At 41.6% G+C, this 24,691-nt stretch overlaps 1 protein-coding gene across 2 annotated transcripts; it reads right to left on the reverse strand.

Annotated features, from left to right (window-relative positions):
* Positions 1 to 7,925: 7,925 nt before the first annotated feature.
* SLC25A51 (solute carrier family 25 member 51) lies at positions 7,926 to 24,514 on the reverse strand. 2 transcript variants are annotated; one of them, XM_086683527.1, is made up of 2 exons: positions 24,396 to 24,514; positions 7,926 to 12,177 (listed from the first exon to the last, which is right to left on the reverse strand). In XM_086683527.1, the coding sequence occupies exon 2, from the start codon at positions 12,134 to 12,136 to the stop codon at positions 11,243 to 11,245; it is 894 nt and encodes a 297-aa protein (XP_086539653.1). In that variant the 5' UTR covers positions 12,137 to 12,177; positions 24,396 to 24,514; the 3' UTR covers positions 7,926 to 11,242. The 2 variants fall into 2 exon arrangements, with proteins under 2 accessions (XP_086539653.1, XP_086539652.1); XM_086683526.1 differs by lacking the exon at positions 24,396 to 24,514 and adding an exon at positions 16,761 to 16,867.
* Positions 24,515 to 24,691: the final 177 nt, after the last annotated feature.

The raw sequence follows: 24,691 nt of genomic DNA on the forward strand, positions 1-24,691 counted from the left end.
GGAGCCTGTTTCAGATTCTGTGTCTCCCTCTCTCTCTGCCCCTCCCGTTAATGCTCTGTCTCTCCCTGTCTCAAAAACAAATAAAATGTTAAAAAAAAAAATTTTTTTTTAAATCTAAAATTAAAACTACCTCCCTCCCACAAACATCTTAACAAATCTTCATTTCAGAATTAGGAAGGCTTTCTAAAAGTCTATTGGCTTTTTACCATTTCGGTTGAACTGTTTTGAGGTTTTCACTGATGACCATAGGTTTGTGGGTGATTTTATCTACATACATACTTACCTACATGCAATTTTAAGGTTTCAATAAACCGTTTATTAATATATGCACTGAGTGTTCTGGTGTGAGTCTACCTCATAATGTGCTTCTCCAAAATAAATGATGCTTTGGAACATGTGACACACTTTGCGTGTGGTTAACCTCAAAAAGTTGATGGCAAACTTGCATTCAGCCGTTTGAAAATTTTGTTTAAATTGCTTAGGTGTTTATTTTTAGACCAGAATCAAGCATAAGGCTGTGACGGGGCAGCGGCTTAATGATTCTTGTAGTGAGTATTCTACACTCTTTCAATCATATAACCCTTCCCTGAAAAGTTAAACACACTCCAAATTTTGATTATAAGTTTATATATGTGTATACATTATACATGTGTATATTATATATAAAATATCGTACTGATCTATTATGTACATTATAAAACATGCAAAGAGAAAAAGGGTATTTTAAAAGGATAGGACTTTTAAAAGTCAAAGTTCTACATTACCTCCTGCACTTCCTGGATCATCTTATGCTTCCACTGGCATATGCACCTTTCATTTTGTGAAGGCCACCATTCTAAAACACAGAATTCGCATTTTACACTGAAAACACATTTACTAGGAGCTGATTCACATTTGTTGACTAATGTGCTGGATGTTTACAAGTTTATTCAACATGAATCAAGTTTTATAGAGCCTTGTAAATTAATTCTTTATTCTGTGAAAGTGTTATCAATAAGAAGCATAGTTGATAGATTTTTTTGTTTTCATATAGATACACTTAGAACATGTCGTTTTTCCCTTGAATGACCTTTTGTTTTACCGTTTAATAGTGTGATGGGTCATTTTACCACACTATTTTAATTTACTAGAAAAATGAGTCATTTGGAACACTCATTTTAAAATAAGTCATTGAGGAGAAAGTGAATTCCTTTCAATTCAGATTATTTTGTGAAATTGTTTAAACTGATTTGCAACTAAACACAGCATTAATTACCACTATTTCAGTGATTCCTCTGACAGACATGGTTTGGGCTATTTTAAAAGTTTTTTTTTTTTTTTTTAAGGAAACATTTGGCATGTTTTAATGTTAATGAATTAATGATTCATATTAGTTTCCTATTACTGATGTAACAAATTACCACAAATTAACACAAATTTAAAACAACACAAATTTGGGGCACCTGAGTGGCTCATCGGTGGGTAGAGCATGCAACTCTTGATCTCCGGGTCATGAGTTAAAGCCCCACGTTGGGCATAGAGCTTACTTAAAAAATCAAATAAAACACAAATTGGCGTCCACTGATTTTTCCTCCAACGCCCTCCCTTCTGGCAGAGGACATGAAAAGTGGTGCTTTATCTCCAGCAAGCATGGAGTCACCTGCAGGGCTTGTGAAAACAGACTGCCGGGTCCACACCCAGAGTTTCTGATTTCATAGGTCTAGGGTTGGAGTCGCCATTTGCATTTCTAACCAATTCCCAGCTGATGCTGTATATCTGGACACCACAACTTGAGAACTACAAATATAGAAAATGTAGTTAGGGTTTAATTTTTCATGGATGACAGATCTCGGGAAGCTCTATATAGATAAAGGAAGCCAATTTAAAAGAACTTTTTTAATAATATATTTTTTAACATTTATTCATTTTTGAGAGACAGTGTGTGAGTGGGGGAGAGGCAGAGAGGGAGACACAGAATCCAAAGCAGCTACAGGCTCCCAGCTGTCAGCACAGAGCCTGACGCAGGGCTCGAACCCACGGACTGGCCAGATCACGACCGGAACTGAAGTCAGAAGCTTAACAGCTTAACCGACTGAGCCCCCCAGTCCCCCGCGCCCCCCCACCCCCCGGCCACCTTTTTTAAAGAGAATATCGTAACTTTGGAGGCTGGTTATATATTATGAACACCAGTTCGTCCCATCAGCTAGGCCATTCTCAGGACACTGTCAGGTTGGCACTCCACCACTGAGAGCTTCGACTTCCCTAATTTAACACGATATTTGTTACTGGGCACTAAGTTAAATAATCATCTTACCTTCTGAGGAACAGACTTGGTGCTGTGTGGCTTATCTTCTAACTCAAGAAGAGGGGCCCTGCCACAGGAATACACTCTCTGGTGTGAGCTATAGATGGCTGCAACTGTTGCTAACAGTCAATCCAGAAAAGGAACAACTGAAACTCTAACCAGGGCACAGACAACTCAAAACATTTTTTTAAGCCTTTTTTTTTTTTTTTTTTTTTTTTGGGAAATCACCTCTGTTGAAAGCCATTTTTTAAAATTTTATTTATCTTTTAATTTACACCCAAGTTAGCATTATAGTGCAATAATGATTTCAGGAGATTCCAGTAATTCATCCTGTGTGTATAACACCCAGTGCTCATTCCAACAGGTGTCTAATCCTTAATGCCCCTTACCATTTAGCCCATCCCCCCTCCCACAATCCTTGCAGCAATCCTGTTTGTTCTCTGTCTTTAAGAGTCTCTTATGTTTTGTCCCCCTCCTTGTTTTTATATTATTTTTGCTTCCCTTCCCTTATGTTCATCTGTTTTGTATGTTAAATTCCACATATGAATGAAGTCATAGAATATTTGTCTTTCTCTAAGAAAGCCATTTAAATTACGGGTACACTAGACTGCCACACTGACATTAATTTGCAAAAAGCCCTTCACTATACAAGAGATTCATTTTGGGGTAAAATGAAGGATCCAAATTTCATTGTTAAAGGATTACTTCTTAAAAGTTAAACACATGGGGCACCTGGGTGGCTCAGTCGCTTAAGTGTCCGACTTCAGCTCAGGCCATGATCTCCTGGTTCGTTGAGTTCGAGCCCCGTGTCGGGCTCTGTGCTAACAGCTCAGAGCCTGGAGCCTGCTTCATATTCTGTGTCTCCCTCCCTCTCTCTCTCCCACCCTCCCTCTCACTCACGCTCTGTATCTCTCTCTCTCAAGAAGAAACATTAAAAATTTTTTTAAAAAGTTAAATACAAAGTATCAGATCTGTTCTGAAAATATTGTATTTATGTTTAAGCAGTTATTACCTCATCTTGTGTGTGTGCACACTTAATAAGTGTATGTATGGGTCGCCTCGATGGCTCAGTTGATTAGGCATCCAACTTTGGCTGAGATCATGATCTCCCAGTTTGTGAGTTCAAGCCCTGCATCAGGCTCTCTGCTGTCAGCACAGAGCCCGCTTGGATCCTCCGTCCCCTCCTCTCTCTGCCTCTCCCCTGCTTATGTGTGCGCTCTCTCTCTCTCTCAAAAATTAAGATTCTTAAAAAAATGAAAAAAACATTTAAAAAAATGTGTGTAATTAAAAGGATTTCCTGGCATTTATGGAAAGTTACAGTGTATTGGCAGGTAAATCATGATCCCTCCACTTGTCCCTTCAAGGGATGGGCAGACCCCCTCACCTCTGGGGCAGTCTAAGAAAAAAGTAAGTTGATTAGCCCTGTCACAATCTCTGCACAGTGGACGAGGTGGCCACCATACTCTCTGATCAGTGGGAACTGCCACAGTTCCCCTCTAGCAAGGAGGGCTTTGCATCCTGCGGCTTTGTGCAAGTCTGAGAACACACACACTGAAACTACACAGTCCGTAAATGTGGATGGCACATTCTGTGATAAAGCCCCTAATGTGTCTCAGCATTTTGTTATGAAAATGTTCAACATACAGCAAAGCTGAATTTTACAGTGAACATGTTTACCACAATTCTATCCTTAATATTTTCCTAATTGTTCTATCGCTTGTCTAATACTCCCATCCATCAATCAATCTTAATTTTGGGGGTATTTTGAATAAATTGCAGATATCTGTACCCTAAAAATCCTCAGCAATACATGTCATTAACGTTTAGTATCTTTTTCTTTTGTTTTAAATTTTCCACATGATGAAGTGCCCAAGTATTAATGGTATATTTCTGAAGTTTAGGCAAATGTACACACCTGTGTAATCCAAACCCCTATCAAGATATAGATTACTACCGTCACCCCAGAAAGTTCCCTCATGCCCCTTCCAGTCTACTTCCCCTCCCTCCCTCCCAGATGCAACCACTGTTTTCTTTTTTCCGGCACAAATTTTTTTGCCTCTTCTAGAAATTCACATAAATGGAATCATACGATATGCATTCTTCCTTGATGATTTTAAAAGACATTCCTAAGGAATTCAAAGTGTCTCCGAAACAGGGAGAATAACAGTGATAAAGACAACATCTGGGACCAGAGGATTCATTCACTGAGTAGATATTTATTATGAGAACCTCTAGTCCGTGGATAAAAAGATCAGAGTCCCTGCCCTCAGTGAGTTTTCACATGGTCTTGAAGGATACATGAAGGATACAGCACAAACACCATGGAGAGAGAGCCAGGGGTGAAACAGTCATCATATGCCACAGAAGGAGACCTAATCCAGCGTGGGAGTCAGTAAGGAATCAAGGGAGGTTTACATTTTTACTTCGGAATTGGTCTCGGGCAGCCAATGCTCTGTATTTCCCACAAGTCTAGAATCTTCTAACTCAAAATGATTGTCCTTCAAAGGGCAGCTCTCCAGTACTGAGCAGATGGATGCATGGCAAATTTGCTAAGCAAAATAAACAAGGGAAAAACTATAAAAGGCACAAACTGCCATTAATAAGGATTCTGTTTTTCTCTAGTTTGAGTTGACACGAACTCGAATATGTGTAGTATTGCCCTCAATCACAAAAACAACATGCTTTTCTGTTCCTGGACCACAAGTAGCAGAAGCTTTGAAGAGCTCCACACATCCAGCAAATCTCTGGTCTTGGACTTCACCCATGCTTTCTCAAGGCCTATGAAACCTAGGACACCTCCAAACTCAGGCCCTCACCTCCTAACTTCTTCTTACCCTTTACCTCCAGTTTATGCAGACATTACAAATGAAAAGCACTTGGTTCCCATACATACGCACTACTCCCTACCATCTGTCCCCAAAACTCTATGGCTATTTTTTAGTGGGGAGTGAGGAGCCCAAGAAAACCTGGACATTTCTTGTTCAATTGTTCTAGAAGAGTAGGAAAAGTTCCAAAGCTGCTTTTAGCCCAAGAGAAAGGAGGAAGCTACATACCAGGAGCCACCTATCAACTGTAGCTATGATGACCCTTGAAAGAGAAAGAAGTTCTCCCCTAGTGTCGTATGAAACAAAAAGGTAGCATCTCCATGTAACTAAATGTATTCCCCATTTTTTAGTGTGTGCTTCAGATCAGGAGCAAGTCCTCCGCCTTACATAACCACAAGGAACTGCTAATAATGACTGGTTTCCCAAAGAGTACCTGAACTGAAACTTTTTTTTAATGTTTATTTTTAAGAGACAGAGACAGATCGTGAGTGGGGGAGGGGCAGTGAGAGGGAGACACAGAATCAGAAGCAGACTCCAGGCTCTGAGCTGTCAGCACAGACCCTGATGCGGGGCTCAAACTCAGGAACCACCAGATCATGACCTGAGCCAAAGTCGGACGCTTAACTGAGCCACCTGGGTGCCCCAAAACTTTTATTTCTGTTGGCCATGAAACTATAGAAATGCTTTGTGATTTGCTCTCAATTAAAACAAGTCACTGCCTTCGTGGCACTTCAACAGCAACAAAGCAGCAAGCAGTCAACAACACTATTTTAAGGAAATAATCATTAGGCTCATCATTCAGGCTTATACATGTTACAGACTGTTTGTGCCCCCCCCCGGCCTCCCAAAATTGTATGTTGAAGGCCTAACCCCCAATGTAACAGTACCTGGAGGTGGGGCTCTCAGGAGGTGACTAGGTTTAGATGAGCTCATTGAGGTTCCTTCTGCCACATGAGGACACAGTGAGAAGTCTGCACATCAAGAAGAGGCCTCTCACCAGGAACCAAATCTGCCGGAACCTTGAGCTTGGGCTTCCTAGTTTCGAGAACTGAAGAGAGATACATGTCTGTTGTTTAAGCCACTTAGTCTGTGGTATTTCACTATGGCAGCCCAAGCAGTGTAAAAGTTTCGTCCTTACCCAACCTCCATGACCCATCAAGGAAGGAAAGTCAGACAGGATATTCCACAATGCTAGGGCACCTGGGTAGCTCAGTCAGTTGAGCATCCGACTTTGGCTCAGGTCATGATCTCACGGTTTGTGAGTTCAAACCCCATGTTGGCCTCTGTGCTGACAGCTCAGAGCCTGGAGCCTGCTTCCGATTCTGTGTCTCCCTCTCTCTCTCTCTCTCTGCTCCTCTCCCACTTGGCTCTGTCTCTGTCTCAAAATTAAAAAAAAAAAAAAAAAAAAAAAAAAAAAGGCTATTCCAGAATGCCATGATCCTGAATATCCACATGTCCTTTTACTCTCTTGACTGATTCTTTACTGTTAACCAGAGCTCCACCAGGTGTCAGGGACTGGGCAGGACACTTGAAACAGGAAGCTATGGCAGAGCCCCTGCCTCAGGTGGCTGCCATTCAAAAGGGGCAGGAAACATCAAATCAGCACAGTCCAATTAAAACAATTAAGTGCTATGAAAAACAGGAACATGGTGGCACAAGAACACAGAGAAGGGAAACCTGACTTAGTCCTGCAAGTGGGAGCCGGCTTCCCTGGGGAAGTGACGCTGGAGCAGAGATCTGAAGGCCTCAGCAGGAGTTACTGAGCCATCAGGGAAGGGTGCTGTGCTCAGGGCAGGGGAACGTGGCCTGGGCAGAGGCCAGGGAGGCTGCGAGAGCACCCAAGTTCCTGTGGAAGAAGGCGGGCACTGAGCAGGACCATGTTAGCCAGTGATGACAGGAAGGGAGGTGGGGGGGGGGGGGTGGCCTGGATCCGTGCATCTAAAGAATTAGTCTTAAAGCAATATGCAGAATGGATTGAAGGGACAGAATTTAGAAAAAATCTTATTTTATCTTCAGTTTCTACTTCAAAATCAGTTATGCTCACTGGAAAAAATGTCCCCATTGGAAATTTCAGACGCTAAATGAAGTTGGGTGCCCACCTCTTAGAGATCTGAAGCACCCTGCCCACACCAGGTCACACGGAGAAATGCGCTCAGTAGTCTAGAACAGCACCCCAGCGGCTGGGCTGAAACGGCATCGCATCACAGGCCACGCACAACACCCCTTTTACCAGTTCGGAAGTTCAGAATATATATACAATGAATTCCAACCCTAAACTGGAGTTTTAGAAACATTATGGCAATTGTTCCCCTTCCTCGTGGTCCTCACCAGGCAGCCGACTGTCCCTAGAGACAGGGAACACCTGAAAATTTAATGTGTAAACAATGTAGCTAAAATAATTTCACAATCCCCTAACAGAAAGGCGTAGCTGGGAAGTCAAACGTAGATATAAAAAACTCAAAACAGCACAAAGGTCCAGACCACTTAGCGTGGGGGTAGGTGTGACCTGAAGGCACATTATACCACAGAAATTATTGATAAGATGCATTTACTAAGGTTATACTTAGTAGGGAAAAGTTTATTTGAGAAAAACCATTTTAAAAAATATTTTGCAATTAAGCTATCTGGAAAATTAACTTATCTGGAACTCTTCTTGACCAAAGACGGATAAATGAAGGACCTACAAAGTTAACAGGTGAAGGTGCTACAGTCAAAGCAGAGTGCTCAATGGTTAGCAACAGTGACAAGCCTGAACCACAGAAAAGTTGTGCCAATAACCCTAACCCAACCACAGTAGAAGACCAAATAGAATGGACTTAAAAAAAACAAACAACTTTATTCCAAACAGAATTACCAAAAGAAGAATGTTAACTCTAACACATTTAACAGATTTCATTTAAACTCAGTCACAAAACTCAAAATATCAAACAAAAACAGCTTTGTGTGCTTAACCACTTTTCATCATGAAACTTTAAAAAAAGGGACACGTGGAGAGTCCCCCACAATTTGGGAGTCACTTAGGCAAGCAAATATTTACTATTAAGCAAAAATGACAGTATTAAAAATGAAAAGTCCTCAAGTTTAAAGAGAATGCCTGTTCAAGTCTTTAATATGCATTTATATGCACATGAGAAAACAGTATCTTAATTTAAAGGAAATCAAGTCTGAGGGCTCACCCTTTCTTCACATGTGATGGCCTGTCTCACCTTCATTTTGACTGCATACCCCTCACTACACAGTTTCATCTGCACTGACCTGCCATTTCCAGCAGTGTGATCGGCTGACCCGCTCCACACATCCTGTGTGCCACCCACGATTCCCTTACATGTTTGCACAGCACTAGAGCGGAGTATTACCCCTGTCATCGAGCTAGGAAAGTTCAGGTCTCCAAAGATGATTCTATATACACAATTCTGTTTTATTGCACAGTTTACAATATACAGCAGGTAATTACATAACCAACCATAAAGAAGAATATTGATTATTGAGACAAAAACATCAACTGTCTCCAACCACAAATGAAACAAAGACACACAAACCTGCCACCATATAAAGGTGGCGTTTACTCTGTGATGCAGTCCTAAGGGCTCATACCATTCCTAAGTGTGTTAAATACAGAATCCGTAACATATTCCTGGTGGCATCAGAGCTGAAGTATGGGAGGCAGGACCAGAAGGGCCCTGTGCTCATAAGGCATCTGTGCCACCTATGTAACAAAAAGGCCACTTTTAAAGCTCTTCAGATAGTTATTCAATCATGTTTGCCTTTTCAAAATTATTACTAGTTCATACTGAAGATAAAAAAGCATAGTTAGAATCTCTTATGAATAACACTTTGACTTCTTTTAAAGTTCAGACAAAGCTGTTGGCTACCACAAGCAAGTCCTGCTGAATTTTGTCAAATTTAAAAGGTCTATAGGACAACACGAAACCATCCCTGGTAATGTATTTGCAGTTTGGTCTTCAGAAGCTGTAAAAAGTGACAAAGAAATCCAATATATTAGGAGTTAAAACCATTAAAAATATTTGTTTTTAAACGCCACAAGTTTGAGACTGCAGAAACCAAAGCATCCCCTTTCAAATTCTCACTTCACTTCTATTTCACAAAAGTGCTTCAGAACTTGGTTATCCATCACCTTACTGGAGTGTATAGACAAAAGGAAGCCCATTCCCAGAGCATGGCCCCAGGCTGACTCACGTGCCACACGCTGAGCACCTACACACACCCATCAGTGCTCCAGCACCAGTGCCTTTGTCATTCATGCCCCCAAATCCAACCGCTTCAAAGCCAGACTCCATTCAATAAGCCAAAGATGCTACTCACGTTTATTCGTTTATTCGGTGTCAAATCCTTGTTTTCTGAAATCCTCACATCTGCATCTTGGTTTTCAAAGTAAACTGCCATTTCCAACACAACATTTCCAAACAGGGCTGTTGTAAAGCTACTGGGCCTCATTACTGCCTGGCAAATGCTTGATAATGCTTCCTAATCCTTTAAGGTTGGAAGGATGCTTATGTGACCAGCCATATTGCATTTAGAGGTAAACATCTCTTTTGGACTATCTGCCCAGAAACTGAGTAAACTACCAGCTGAGACCCTGATTTTGTTTTGGTCAGTGTATGCACATATTCATATGCAGTTACCCAGAATGAGGAAAAACTGGTAATAAGAAACTTAACTACTCTGCCATGTCAGATGCTGGCAAGCAATCTTAACTACATATTTACAGATGGGGATTTTTAAAAGATTGATAACCACTTTTCTAGGATGTTTCAGGTTTTATTAGTTATTCAATTGGTAAATAGGAGGCATTTTGCCTTACTGATCAGGGCATAAGACTTTAAAATCTGATTCCTTCAACAAGTTTTTCTCTGTTATGTAGGGGATGAGTATGCTATCCAGCTCTTACCAACTTCTAGCATTTAAAATGAACCTTCTAAATATCTTGATTTAGATTTTATCACCTCAAATGGCTTTAATGATAAAATGGTAAAACTGGGTTCCCAAAATGTAAAAATCCTAATAGAAGTCTCCATTTCCAAGAGTAAAATAAAAAAGACAACTAACACTCTGGGGTGAAAGCTATCCTGAGGTTTTTTTTTTTTTTTCTCTTCTGTAACACTTAGAAACCAGGAGGGAAAAATCTAGAGTCCCATTAACAGACTTCCAAAATTCAATATTATGCAAGTATTTATCTTTTTTTTTTTTTTTTAAGGAGAGTTCAAGAGAACAGGATACTTGAATATGAGAAACTAGGACTCAAAGTGAAAATATTCCCCAAACTCCCACAGCTCTTCACTAAGTTGGCAACAATTAATCAAAGAACTAAACTAACCAGAGTTTGATCCATACGCAATTCATGTGAAATTTCTTCACAGGATCAAACAGCTGTGACGAAATGTAAGTCTCCCCATCTTTTGGCAATGAAATAAGTGAAATTAACGTAAGGGCATTCGAAGGGTTTAAGGTCACATTCAGAACTAAACAACACTTTCCAACTCAGAAAGCAAAATGGGAGCTTTCACCTGCTGCTTGGGTCTGCCCTACTGTGTCTGAATAGTCTGGATGATGACCATCCCAACATGTACTTAGTTTCAAGACTAACACAAGCGATTTATCATGAAAAGCCTACATCTAATAAGCTGTTTTTCTCTTCTCTGTCCTACCACGTTATATGCTTATGTTTAACGAATACTACCCTTTGCAACTCCTAAAAGCAGAGAAGAAATGGAGTAAGAAGAAAGCCTGAGAATTCACAGGGCTCTAAGAGCCTTTTCTCTGGCTGGTCATGGCCACTGATGTTTCAATACAGAAGATTTAAAGACTTTTGGAGAAAAGAACCATATCTTGGCTATTAGCTTTCCTTGTCAAAAGCCATCAGATAGATAGCTATTAACCAGGCAATTAGCCTAAAGTTCTTAATGATTACAAAACAAAACCAAAAACCCCTTAAATTTTCCTATTAGAACCTTTTATTCTGAATTTGTTGGTGCTGAAGGAAAACAGCTCTGCCCCATAATTCATTGTGCCCTGAACTTACGACAACAACCTGTATTTGGTCAATTAGGAACAAAGCCAAACTACATTCTTCTTAGGTCTATGCAGTTAATAAATGGCACTTAACTGGTTTCTTTCAAATCATCTTTAACAAGAATTCATAAGTCGCATTGATTATACCCCAAGAGATGAGGGACCGATGGTAATTCAGGTGAGCACCTCTGAAGAGATTTGTCAGCTTTCTGTCTCGTTCTAGCCAGATTTTTTGGAACACCTTGGGAGAAGACTGAAACTCTCCACCAATCTGAGACTGCATGCGAGTTTTTACAACATTAACTGGAAAAAACAAGATTCCCAACATGGCACCCAACAGACCTCCACAGATAAAATCATTGACCAAATGAGCGCTGTGGGTGGTTGCGGTAGGCAGATGCTCCTTAATGGGGCCACGAAGGCCAAAGAAAAGGACATTGCTGAATCCATTACGGAAAAGAACAGGTACCAAGCCTCGATAATATTCTCTTATTCCATGGCATCTGAGTGCCTTGAAAGCCTGGTAAGTGTTTGTAAATTTGTCATGATGCCTGTGGTCTTGAAGCAATGTCTGAACTCTTTCCAACGGAGTGAAAATTGCTTCTGTTGTGCCTGCAAGTACCGCTGCCACACTACGGGTTGCAAACTCAGGGGGACTGATGTGCTTCCGGAGAAGACAGGATAAGTCCTCATACAGACCGAACATAAGCGCCAGCGTGGTGGTCTTCTGCAACAGTGGGGGAAGGATTCCGCGGTATAAGTTTCGAAAGCCATCCCTCCTCAGCTGAAGCACTGCGTCCCGGGTTTTGATTCCGTACAGCTGCTGCCGAAAGAGCACCTTCTGAATGGGAAATGTGATTGCTACATTGTTGAAAGCTGCACAGCAGCCGCACAGATAATGCTTCATTTCACCTACATTTGCAATGTGAGGTGACAGGTCTTGTTTGGAAGATGTCAGGATGGGCGGCCTCTTTTCATGAGCTTCTGAATCCACCATGTTGCTTAAGATCTTTCTTCTTTATGAAGGATATTTTTAACCTACAAATAACAAAATGACAATAGGTAACCATTATATATAGGGCTAAACATGTGCCACTTTTCCTTGACCCTTTAACTTCTGTAACACTATTACATTTCCCTTTCAGACTGGATGAGTAGTTGGTACAGTACTTGCCGAGGGCCCCTGGAGGTCCCGGACACCCTTGCAGGGGTCCACAAGGTCTTTCCTTTTCCAGCCACTTATCTGTGGGAAGTGGGATTTTCTGCTTATACTTCAACTAGAACAACTTCTCACAAAAGACACAAAGTAGACGCAGAGATGAGACTCCACCCACCTTTTATGCCCTCTCTTTTACACAGACCTGCAATACTGTCAAACACTCTCTCTTCATTAAGTTGTTTTGGAAAACAGTTATTTTTCATGAAAACATGTTATCCATATTAATGTACAATGGGTTTATCACTGATATTTTAAAGTGAATATTTAAAAATTTTGTTTTTGTTTCTAAGACCATAAATAACTAATCCACATAAATAAGCACTCACATAAATAATCCACATAAATAGGGCCCACAATAATTTTTAAGCATAAAGGGGTCCTGAGACACCAAAACGTTTGAGAACTCCTGGACTAGTTCACATGTGCCGTAAACTATGTAATGGTACATACCATTATCCTTCTGAAAAAAATTCAGAGTCCTCCATTGAGAAACAAAATATCAAAACACACATTCATTCTGTTCACTAACACTTACTTATTGGTGTCTAATCTGAACTAGGCCCTCTACAAATTGCTAGAGATTCAAAAGCAAGGAACTCATGGGTTGCCTGGCTGGCTCAGTCAGTAGAGCATCTGACTCCTGATCTCAGGGTGGGAAGTTCAAGCCCCACAGGGGGCATGGAGCCTAACTTAAAAAAACGAACAAAACCATAACCAAACAAACAAAGCAAGGAGCTCACAATTTAACAGGAGACTGCCAAGGAAAACAAATACACCAGAGCATAAATACCTTGCTACAGATAAGAGACACTGAGCATGCACTTTGGGAGGTAGAGGCTGGAACAGGGTCACGGAAGGCCTACAGGTATGTACTATACACTGCACTTTCACGTATTTAATTCTCAAAACAATTCCATCAAGTAAACATTATTTTCCAAGTTTTACCAATGAAATAACCAATATTCTTCTTTGTCCGAGGTACGGAAAGTAACTGGTGAAGCTGGCATCCTAAGTCTGATTCCAGAGTTCATGCTCCTGCTATCATACCACAGGATAGCAAGGACTTTGGGAGGCTGCCCTGGACAAAAAGTGGCTATATATGACCGCTGAAGAAGATGTGAAGCCTAAATATAAAGGCTTAGCCCACTGAGTAAAACTAAGGTAAGGCCCTCCCTCAAGAACGCACCTGCTTCCTTAAAGTGGCAAGACCACCCCTTGCCAGTCATTTACGTCTGATTTTCCCAAAAGGATCCAGATAGTTGGATCATCCAGAACAAACCCACAGCCCAGAAATAATCTTCACTGGGGAACTAGATGGCAATTTTATATTAATAGGCTAAAAAAATTTTTTTTAAATACTTTATTTTTTTAAGCGATCTCTGTACCCAACATGGGGCTGAAACTCATAACCCCAAGATCAAAAGTTGCATGTTCCACCGACTGGATCAGCCAGGCACCTCCACAGGCAAAATACTTTTCAACTGGTTTTAATTCCTCAACAGTATGAGACCACATTTATGAGGCTAGTCAACAAACCATTAAATAACCCAATTTAAAAATAAGCAAAGGACTTGAACCAGCGATTTCTCCAAAGGAGATATAAAAAAAGATACAGGAGACTCCACCCATCTTTCAACCCAGGTGTGAGAGATACTACAAACTGTGGAACATACTCAGATGCCAGCAGGCATATGAAAAAATGGTTGACATCTAAATCATCAGAGAAATGCAAATCAAAACCACAATGAGATCATCTCACCCATTAGGATGGCTACTCTTCAAAAAACCTCAGAAAGTAAGTGTTGGTAGAGCTGCGAACCCCCGTGCACTGCTGGTGGGAATGCAATATGCTGTAGCCACTAAACCAGTATGGCATTTCTCCAAAAAATTAAAAACAGAACATAGGAGTCAGCAGTCCCACTTCTAGGTATGTATCCCTAAGAACTGAAAGCCAGTTCCAAGAGGTATGCACATATCCACACCCACAGCAGGGCTATTCACAACAGACAGACGAAGAAGCAGCACAATGTCCACTGATGAATGGTAAACAAGACGTGGTGCATACATACGATGGAATACTATGCGGCATTAAAAAGGAAGGAAATCTTGTCACATGCTACTACATATTAAGTAAAAAAAAAAAAAAGTCAGAAAAGGACATATGTATATACTTATGTAAGTGATTCCACTTATATAAAGTAGTCAAATTCAGAGAGACAAAGTAGAACGTTGGTCAGCAGGGGCTTGGGGAAGGGGGAACACAGAGTTACTACTTAATGGGTATAGATTCCGTTCTGTTAGACGATAAAGTTCTGGAGATTTGTTCTGTAACAGTATAAATATACTTAACATTATTGAACTGTACACTTAAAATTGCTTAGGATAGTAAATTTCATAATGTGTTTTTTACCACACACATAAAAACACTACATGTAAGGATTTTTTTTTTTAATTTTTTTTTTTCAATGTTTATTTATTTTTGGGACAGAGACAGACAGAGCATGAACGGGGGAGGGGCAGAAAGAGAGGGAGACACAGAATCGGAAACAGGCTCCAGGCTCTGAGCCAGCAGCCCAGAGCCTGACGCGGGGCTCGAACTCACGGACCGCGAGATCGTGACCTGGCTGAAGTCGGACGCCTAACCGACTGCGCCACCCAGGCGCCCCTACATGTAAGGATTTTAATGGTAAATAAATAAAAAAACAAACTGGCTAGATAAACCATCTAGGTCTTTTTTTTTTTTTTTTATGTTTATTCATTCTTGAGAAAAAGAGAGCAAGCAGGGGCGGGGCAGAGAGAGGGAGACACAGAATCCGAGGCAGGCTCCAGGCTCTGAGCTGTCAGCACAGAGCCCCGTGTGGGGCTCGAACCCATCAACTGTGAGATCATGACCTGAGCTGAAGTCAGACACCTAACCAACTGAGCCACCCAGGTGACCCTCTTTTCTATATTTTTTCAAGTTATTTGTGTCAATCTATTCAACTGTTTTCCAAAGATGAGATGACAATAATGAAGCTCTAATTAGAACAACAAAAGGCCAACAGTGACAGACCAATGAGACAAAGTTTCAAAGTAAGCAAATTACTATATCTCTCTGAGGATCAGTTTCCACACTTACAACTGAAGCCAATGTCATCCACCATGCACAATCCAAGTGAAAGTCAACTAAAGAGTCTTAACCCCAATGCTGGGGACACAGTGAAAAATGCACTGAGGGTCTAGTCAACAAATGTCAGCCTTCCCACTGGTTTCCTCCCTAAATTTTTAATAACAATGTTTTTTGTGTTTGTTTCATTCAGACTTCTAGGAGAACACTGTCAAGATGATTTTAATTTACTTTTGTTGGGAAGTTCTTCTTTACTGATTTTAAATTGGCCTCTTAGCATACTATGAAAATTAAATTCAACCAACTTATTCAATTCCTTCCACGTTCAGGCACTGCCCTATGTGTCAGAGACTAGAAATAAGCAAGAACCCTGGCCTCAGGGCAGATAAGACATGCAGACAATTAGACTACAGTGTGATGAATGCCAAGTGCAGAAATAGACACAAGGTACATAAAGGCCCCACAGAGGAAGGGGTCATCATTAACTAGCAGTCTGACAGGGCAGGACAGGACATGTGGGCAAACAGGGTGAAGCACCTTCAGCCAAAGAAGGCAGCACAGGCTAAGGTGTAGGTCCTGTGTCAAAGGAGCAGCAGTATCACATTCTGGAGGAATTATTCCAGTATATTCTGCTAGAGCACCGTGTGGGTAGAAGATGGGTAGGCGGCAGTGGAAAGAGAAGCAGGCTTGGACCGGTATTATCAGAGACCCTCAGGAAGATTCCAAGACCCTCTGACACTACGGAGTACGATTTTTCCCTTTCTCATGTGAAGCAAATGGAAAACAAGCTATTTTCCTTCACCAGCGTCTGTGTCTTGCCACGAGATAGACTACACTAAAAAGAAAATGTTAACACTGAACCTTTGGCCCAAAGTCTCTTTGTTTTGGAGTTCCAGTTGGCTTGCTCCATGATTCTATTAGAAAAGATAAACTTGCCCTCAGCTGAGAAAAACTGTGACACCACTGCAGGCCCAAACTCTGCCATTAAGGAAGGTCCTAAAAGGGGTCAGGAAACTTTTCTCGCCACTAAATCCCCTGGTTACACTGACAGAAAATGACAGTGCCAGGGGCACAATCTTTCACTGTCCACCCACAGGGGAGCCACACCATCCCCCTCAGGCAGGGGCATTGGAAGGAGCGGAAATGCATCTGAATGCTGCTTAGCTACATGGTCTATCCGTTTAAAGGGGCAGTAAAATCTGTTCCACTGCAATGTAAATAGAGTAAGGCCTGGTTCAGAGAGAGGAATTATTTCTAATTTTGGCAAGTATAAAAACAGTTAAACTATGAAGTCACCTGTACGTTTGACAGAGAGAGGCCACATTCCTTGGAGTTGGGCTGCTTGTAGATCCAATAAAACAACAAATGAATCATTTAAACGGAAATTCACAAAAGAAACACGTATTAATTTTTCGGGAAAAAAGTACACATTAGAAATTCAACATTTAAAAAAAACGTTTTTTTTTTTTTTTTTTTAAAGAGAAAATAAAGTTGTAAATAAACTAAATAGACAGACGTCTTTCTGCTCCAGGCTCGCTGCCCTGGCTCAGGGCTCTTCAGGCTTGCCTAACTCACACCAGAGCCTCTTTACTAGTCAGCCTGCCACTAGTGATACAATGCATTCTGGAATTTTCTAACAACAGCAGAGATACCCCAGTATTTTGGATAATTGCATAGCATTCTAACAACTGGATGTATTACATATCATTTATTCTATCTCCTATTTTAGTCCCTGTTTTTTTGTTTAGGTTTGCTTTTTTTTTTTTTTTAAAGATTGATTCATTGGGCCGCCTTGTACATACACCTTGCTTGGGTGAACTCTCACAAGGTTGTCTGTAGGGTAAATGTTTAGAATGGGATTGCTGGCTCAAATACTACTTGATAGCTACTCCAAATTGCCCCAGAAAAATTATGATTTACACCTTAAATTACGTGTATGCCAGTACCAGTTCTGATACCATTTCCAGCAGCAGGTATTAATTGTAATTTCTGCCTATCTGATGGGTAAACAAAAACCCTTCATTTTGTCATTAAAAATTTTTTAACGTTTTATTTATTTTTGGGAGAGAGAGAGAAGAGAGCGTGTGAGGAGGGGAGGGGCAGAGAGGGAAACAGAGGATGCAAAGCAGGCCCTGTGCTGACAGCTGGAAGCTTGATGCGAGGCTTGAATTCACAAACCGCGAGATCGTGACCTGAGCCGAAGTGAGACGCTTAACCGACTGAGCCACCCAGGTGCCTGTCATTTAAAATTTCTGATTAAAATACAGCACTTTTTATTTTTGACCATTTGGATTTACTATAAATTTTCACGATACCCTTTTTCCTGTACACAGAAAAAATTTTTCTGATTTGTAAAATCCTTTTATATATAAAGAAGTCCATCCTAGTTAAATTTATCAAATTGCAGCAAATACTGTTTTATCATTTTTGTGGTGCTGAAGTTCTCAATTTGGATATTAAATCTATTCATCTTGGCTTCTAGGTTTTGTAATGTCCTCAGAAGGCCATCATTACTCTAAAATTATGAACAAGTAACCCACAGCTGCTCTCCTCTATAGCTTTATTTATCATCCATCCATACTGTGATCTGTCGAACGACACAGTAAGGCCTGAGGCAGAGAAGAGATGCCTCTGGAAGTGACTGGTGAGCATAAACTAAATGCCCATAGGCATGTGCATGGTCCCCCCGCACTCGCTCTGCCCCGGGAGCGGCACAAGCACTTCTCTCGCACCAACCTGCTCTGACCCACTATGGTGGCAGGACACGTGTCACCATCTGGTAGGGCTTCCCCATACTCTAAGAATTCTCGGCTTTCTGGCTTTCACGCTTTTCCTGGTAAACTTTTTTTCATATAGATACTGAAATTTGTGTCTAGTTTATCTTTTTGGTTGCTATTATGAATGTGCTGATTCCCTCCAATTAATTTTCAGACTGCTTTTTGTCTGCATACAAAAAAAGCTACCAATTTTTGTGTATTAAGGTCAGAACCAGCCAATTTACTGAATCCTCTCGCAACTTCTGTTTTCTGGACTGGATTTGATTCAGCTTCCACCACATAAAATACCACAAATTATTTTTATTTCTCCTCTATATGTCTTTTTTCTATCTTACTAGACTCACAAATACTTCCTGAACAAAATTATGGTAACAGTGAATGTCCTTATTATTTAATGTTTAGTTTTGAGAGACAGACTGACAGATAAAGCATGAGCAGGGGAGGAACAGAGAGAGAGGGAGACACAGAATCTGAAGCAGGCTCCAGGCTCGGAGCTGTCAGCACAGAGTCTGACATGGGGCTCACACTCGCGAACCGCAAGATCATGACCTGAGCCGAAGCTGGACACTTAACTTACTGAGCCACCCAGGCGCCCCATATATTTTTTTTAATGTTTATTTGAGGGGGAGGGAGGGAATCCCAAGCAGTTGTGCTGCCAGTGCAGAGCCCAACAAGGAGGTCTATCTCACGAACCGTGAGATCATGACCTGAACCGAAATCAAGAGTTGGATGCTAAACCAGCTGAGCTACCCAGGCACTCCTCTTTATATTTTTCTTGACATTTCTGGGAACTTTGCTAGGAATTAATGTTAAATATGACACTGGTTTTTTTGGTGTGAGAGATAAGAAGTTGTCATCGGAGTATTCATAATCTAAGTCCTAGCAGTTTACAGGGAAACAGATCATCATGACACAAAAATGTTTGATTAACTGGCCCCTATAACATCTGTACCCACTCAAGTAAACTTCTCTGTCATCTCTCCCTACCCAGCTTTAGGATTGTGCTGCAAACATGGAGTGAAGCATGCCTTTCCAACACTACCACATTTCATCAAATTACATTAAAAACCCCAACACTTCATCCTGCATTCATCCTAAGAACTGTATCTTTAATTATAACTTAAGCCCCTTTACCTCACTATTTACTAGGAAATTATGTTTCCCATTAAAACTGGATTCCACTTTTCTAGTACTAATGATCAACTGGTAAGGGCTTAGAGGATTTTCAAACATGGGAAAGGAATACATTTATGCCTGTTTTACTGAAATTCAACCACCCTCAACCCTTCCCACCACCACTAAATCAGGAACTTTGGTCAATCGCTTTCAGGGAGCTACTGAGATGATCATATGAATACAAGAGACAGAGCCAGTATAACATTTAAGAGCTGCAGTTTACAGCCTGGGGTCAGATACTGGCTCTACCACATACCCACTGTGTGACCTTCAGCAAGTTCCTCAAGGTCTCTATGACTTAATTTCCTCATTTATAAAATAGGGATGTTACCTACTTTATAGGTTGGCTCAATTAATTGTGTTACTGCACGTAAAGTATCCAGGAGAGTAGTCCAGAGCACCAGAGGTGCTCAACATGGATGAACTATTATTACTGTTCCTCTCTGATGGGTTAATGTTAGCATATTTCTTGTTAATTACTTGCCCTTGTAATATGGGAATGAATCCTCTTTGGAAATGATGAAACGTTTTTTTAAATGTATCACTAGATACATTTGCTAATGTACCACTAGATGTATCACTAAATGTATCACTAGATACCATTTGCTAATATTTTAAAATTTCACATCATGAGAACATACCAAGTTTTCAATTTTAGTACCTTCTTCAGGCCAAGTTCAGGCATCAATGTTCCACTGGCTTTGTAAAAAGAATCTGTCACTTTTCCTTCCTTATGCTGGTGAACAATTTAAATCTTATCAAAATTATCTGTTCCTTGAAAGTTAAAACAATTCACCTGTAACATCATCTGAGCCTGGTGTTTTGGGGGATGGCAGCTTTTTGGTAACTTTCTCAATTTCTTCCATTGTTACTGGTCTGTTAGGTTCTTTCTTCTGGAGTCATTTTGGTAACTGGATTCCCTTTAAAAAAAAAATCTGGTTTATTTATACAGTCTTATATAGTACTTGCTGTTTTTAAAAAATACTTCTAGTCTTGAGCAGGGCAGGCAGTTTATCAAATTTACATTCCCCCATCTCAGCAAAAAAAAACAAGCTCTCAGATTTACCAGTTTTACTATTTTTCAGTTTTTAAATGTTTTTCCTCTTTATCTCTTTTCTTGTTTTATCTAGGCTTATTGTATTCTGATTTCTCAAGTTAGATGGGATTATTCACACCCAGCTACAGAATCCAAGCCTGTTTTAGCTTTGCCCGTCTTACATCCTCTATTTATGCATCTTTCTTGTGGCCTACAGTAAAGACAAGGACAGATCTCAGTATCTGGCAGTCGTCCTCCAGTCACAAAAGATTTGATGATAAATACACCCGGAAGCTGACCTTGATTAGTGGGAGAACAAAGCAGCAGCAGCAGCTGCGGCGGCTGCTGCGGCAAAGCAAGCTGAGTATATGAAGTCCATTACTAAGTTTTTTGACCACAGCAGGACAAAGGGAAGAGATGTATACAAACCTGAAATATCCAGGCTCCATGACAATCTTGCCACAGAAAGAAAAATAAAATTGGCAGCCATCTTTCTGCTAGATCATGCTGAAATGCAGGGGGAAGGGGAAAGAAACAGAACTTAAAATGGGTAAAGAAATGTTTTTTAAAAGTCCCTGTTTTGTCCTGAAATTTTGGTCCATCCTGGGGAAACAGGATCTTCTAGCACAGATATGAGAAGCCATAGCTCTGATATCTAGCTACAGCCTCCTTGATTTGATGACTACATTGTTATGATTTGCTTTTCTGTTAAAGCATTTTTGCTAAATGCCATAGACTTCCTCCTTCCTACGTAGCAGTACTTCAGTCTTTATATAGTATAGCATCATGCCATGCAGCATTTGAAGACTCAATTTTTTTTTAAGATTTTATTTTATTTTATTTTTTAAGTAATCTCTACATCCCATGTGGGGCTCGAACCCATAATTCTGAGATCAAGGGTCTCATGCTCCACTCACTGAGCCTGACTGGTGCCTCAAAGACTCAATTTTTAAAACCATTAACCTGTTGCTGACTTTATTATGCTAATTCCTGTTTCAATAGCTGTTTCCCTGAATTCAGGATACAAGTGCTTGTATAGGACAGCTTTCCATCATGCATTATTTTTGTGGTTATTTTATACGACTTAGGGAGAACTGAAAAAAGAAAACCCACAGCTTTTTAATTTGTTTAAAACACACCTTCTGCCTCATACATTTTGTGCTTTTAACCAGTTAAAGAAGCCAATGGCATTTTAGTTCATTTTTATTTATCACCAATGGCATTTTTAGTTAAAAAAAAAAAAAAAAAAAAGTCTAAAGATGGTTGAGAAGTTTGTCAGGGTACAGAGTTTGATAATTATTAATCACTTAGTCTTCTCCATCATTACTTCTTACTGTTTTAGCTGACAGATGTGAATTTAAAAACTTGTAAGTACTACACTCGCCAATCTAGGATCAACCAACATTTTAAAAACTTGGCATACAAATGCTTTATATCTATGTAAAACTTTGCTCTTCTTCAGTCTCAGGACTAAGAATACTCAGATTAATGTATATGTTATATAATACACTGTGAAAACTTATGAATGTAAAAAATTTCATTTAAATAAATACATAACCGACTTGAAATTCTACAGTCACCACCTACAAGCTGTTTAACAATCTATTGTTCCTTGATAATACAAACCAAGTTATTTGTACACCTGACTAACCAAATTTTGTCCATGTTCACTTTTAGTTTTTACTGGAATGATTTTTTCTTTTTTTAATATTTTGAGAGAGAGAGAGAGAGCGCTCAACAGTTTGCACGGGGGAGGGGCAGAGACAGGGAGGGAGACACAGAATCTGAAATAGGCTCTGAGCTGTCAGCACAGAGCCCACACGGGGCTCGAACCCTAAGCCCGTGAGATCAGGACCTGAGCCGAAGTCAGATGCTTAACCTCCTAAGCCACCCAGGGACCCCTGGAATGATTTACATTCTAAAATTTTGCAAATTAAAGTTACTTCATCTAGTTTGTCACAGCTCTTTGTAATAACGGAGACTGTTATTAAACAAACAGTAAACTGTGGCTCACAGAAGTTAGTCGCTTACTGACCACTGTATTTAACTATTTTAAGATATTTTAAGAACATCACTCTACATTTAGAGTATCAAATTAACAGGACTGGATATAGAAAAAGGAAGGTAATGAAACCCTCCTAGACTTCATAGATTTAAAAATTTCCCTCTAAATTATAACCTCCTGAGACCGATGTCTTCAAAGAAACCAGATGCACATGGGAAAAGAAATAAAACTAAAGCTTTCCCTCTAGTTTCATCCTACACACCAGAATGGTATGAATAGGTTCCTAATTTAGCAACAGAAGGATGGGGTGCACAGTATTCTGTGAAAATGGAGTTTAGAATTTTACAATGTTTATCTATATTGCAAACATGGCTCAATTTCTTTATTAAACTAACCTCTATACAATTCCTTAACATGGATAATTCTGTGCAATTTACTGCAAAACTTATTTAACAAAATTTTATCCTATTTGCTACCTAAAACACTCAACCTATCTGATCAACAGGAAGCACAGTTAACAAGCTGACTTTCAAGCAACTACAAGTGTGAAACTTTTGCTGCACAACCCAACAGTGTAAAGTCTACTCACTGTAATTTACAGCCCACACGGATAAACAAGATCCAGATATGATCCCAGCACAAAGGTCTTTGTGCAAAAAGTGGGGGGAAGGCAAGCGTAATTCTCAAAGGATGTGAACTCCCACAAGTCAGCAGGTCTGAGTCGGCATTCAGAACCAGATCGGTCTGGGTTCCAGTCCTAGTTATGACAGTATCTTGCTAGAATACACATAGCAACGTCCCTAATTTAAAAATCCAATTCTCTAAGCTTACTTTATCAAAGGAGAAACCAAATACCTCCGGTCAGCAGTAACAGCTTAGTGCATTTAAAGAAAAAATCATAAGCGTGACTCCAGATCCAAAGTGCCTAACCTGTGCTCTGGAACCACTAGGGGACCTGACCAGTTCTGGCACCTTTTGATTTTACTGAATCCCTTTCCAAGCAAAGGCGGAGGAGGCTCGAACCCGCAAGGTCACTACGCATATACCTTCAGGGCTTCTGTTTCACTGCTGACAAGAGAAACCAAGGGTGGGAATTAAGACCAGCTGTGTATCGCTGACGGGGCAAAATAAGGGTTAAGTGTAAAGGGTAAATACAGCTGAGGCACCGACGTGTTCCCCCTACCTAAGCTCAGTGCTAAATAATCACTACAGAGATTCAGAATGAACATCGCCCGCCTGCCAGCTTCCCCCCCGCCCCCAAGCCTTGTACAATTGAGTTTCCCACAACGCAATGCAACATGGTGTCGCAGAATAAGCACTGCCTAACTGTGGCTGAATTGACCGCCCTCTGAGCGTCCATATCCCCAATCTGGCGTAAGGGGCAGGGGTGGAAATTGGGCAGGATCACCGAAGGCCCTTCCGTCTCTGACAGTCAACAGGCTCCGGAGGCCCGGAATCCCAAACCCCGAGGGGCAGGGGCCCTTCCGGCGTCCCAGCGCCGCCAGCGCTGCTCTCCCCGGGCGCAGCGGGCCCCTCCCCGCCCTACGGTTTGTGCGCGGCGTGAGGCACCTCCCCGGCAGAGGCGCGTCCGAAAGAACGCAGTCTCCCTCGCCAGAAAGGCTCGCTCCGGCAGCCAGATGGCACCCCCCGCCCCGCGAAGCCCTGCGAAGTCGGAGGGCCAGCGGGAGAGCCGGGAGCCGCGTGGGCGCGGAACCGACCCTGCGCGCGCGGCGCCTCCTCCGGCTCCTGCGGCTTCGGGCCCCACCCGGGAGGGCGCGCGGGAGCGACTAGGCGCGCAGAGAGGGGTGGGCCCCAGGGGCTGCGCCAGAGGGCCCGCGCAGGGCGACCTCCTCAGACCGTCCTTCGTGCTTCCGCCCTTTCAACCCACAGGCCGGGGGAAGGCCCGTGCTGCCCGCTCGCCGGCCTCCTGCACTCACCCATTGCAGCGGGCATCCGGCTCCGCGCGCGGTAGCCGCCAGCCCGCAGGACGGCTAGCCGGCGAGCCAGCGGCCGCGCAGGCGCAGGCCTTGACCGACCCGGCGCGCGGGGCGTGGCCTGACGCGCTCGACGCCGCCGGAGCCCGATCACGTGAGGCAGCCGCGCGGCCCCTCCCTAAAGCCGCGGAGAGTCAGGTGACACCGCACAAGTACTCTTGGCACCGGCCGGGCAGGTGTAGGGTCATCCACCACACCTGTCGTAAGGCACTGGGTCTCTACTAGCGCGAACACCGTTG

The sequence above is a fragment of the Puma concolor genome, chromosome D4 (assembly GCF_028749965.1).
Source record: "Puma concolor isolate L17-30 chromosome D4, mPumCon1.1.hap2, whole genome shotgun sequence".
In the NCBI taxonomy this organism is placed as follows: domain Eukaryota; kingdom Metazoa; phylum Chordata; class Mammalia; order Carnivora; family Felidae; genus Puma; species Puma concolor.

Coding starts and splice junctions, on each gene's coding strand:
- SLC25A51 (XM_086683527.1), bottom strand. CDS start 12,136: ATGGTGGATTCAGAAGCTCATGAAAAGAGGCCGCCCATCCTGACATCT.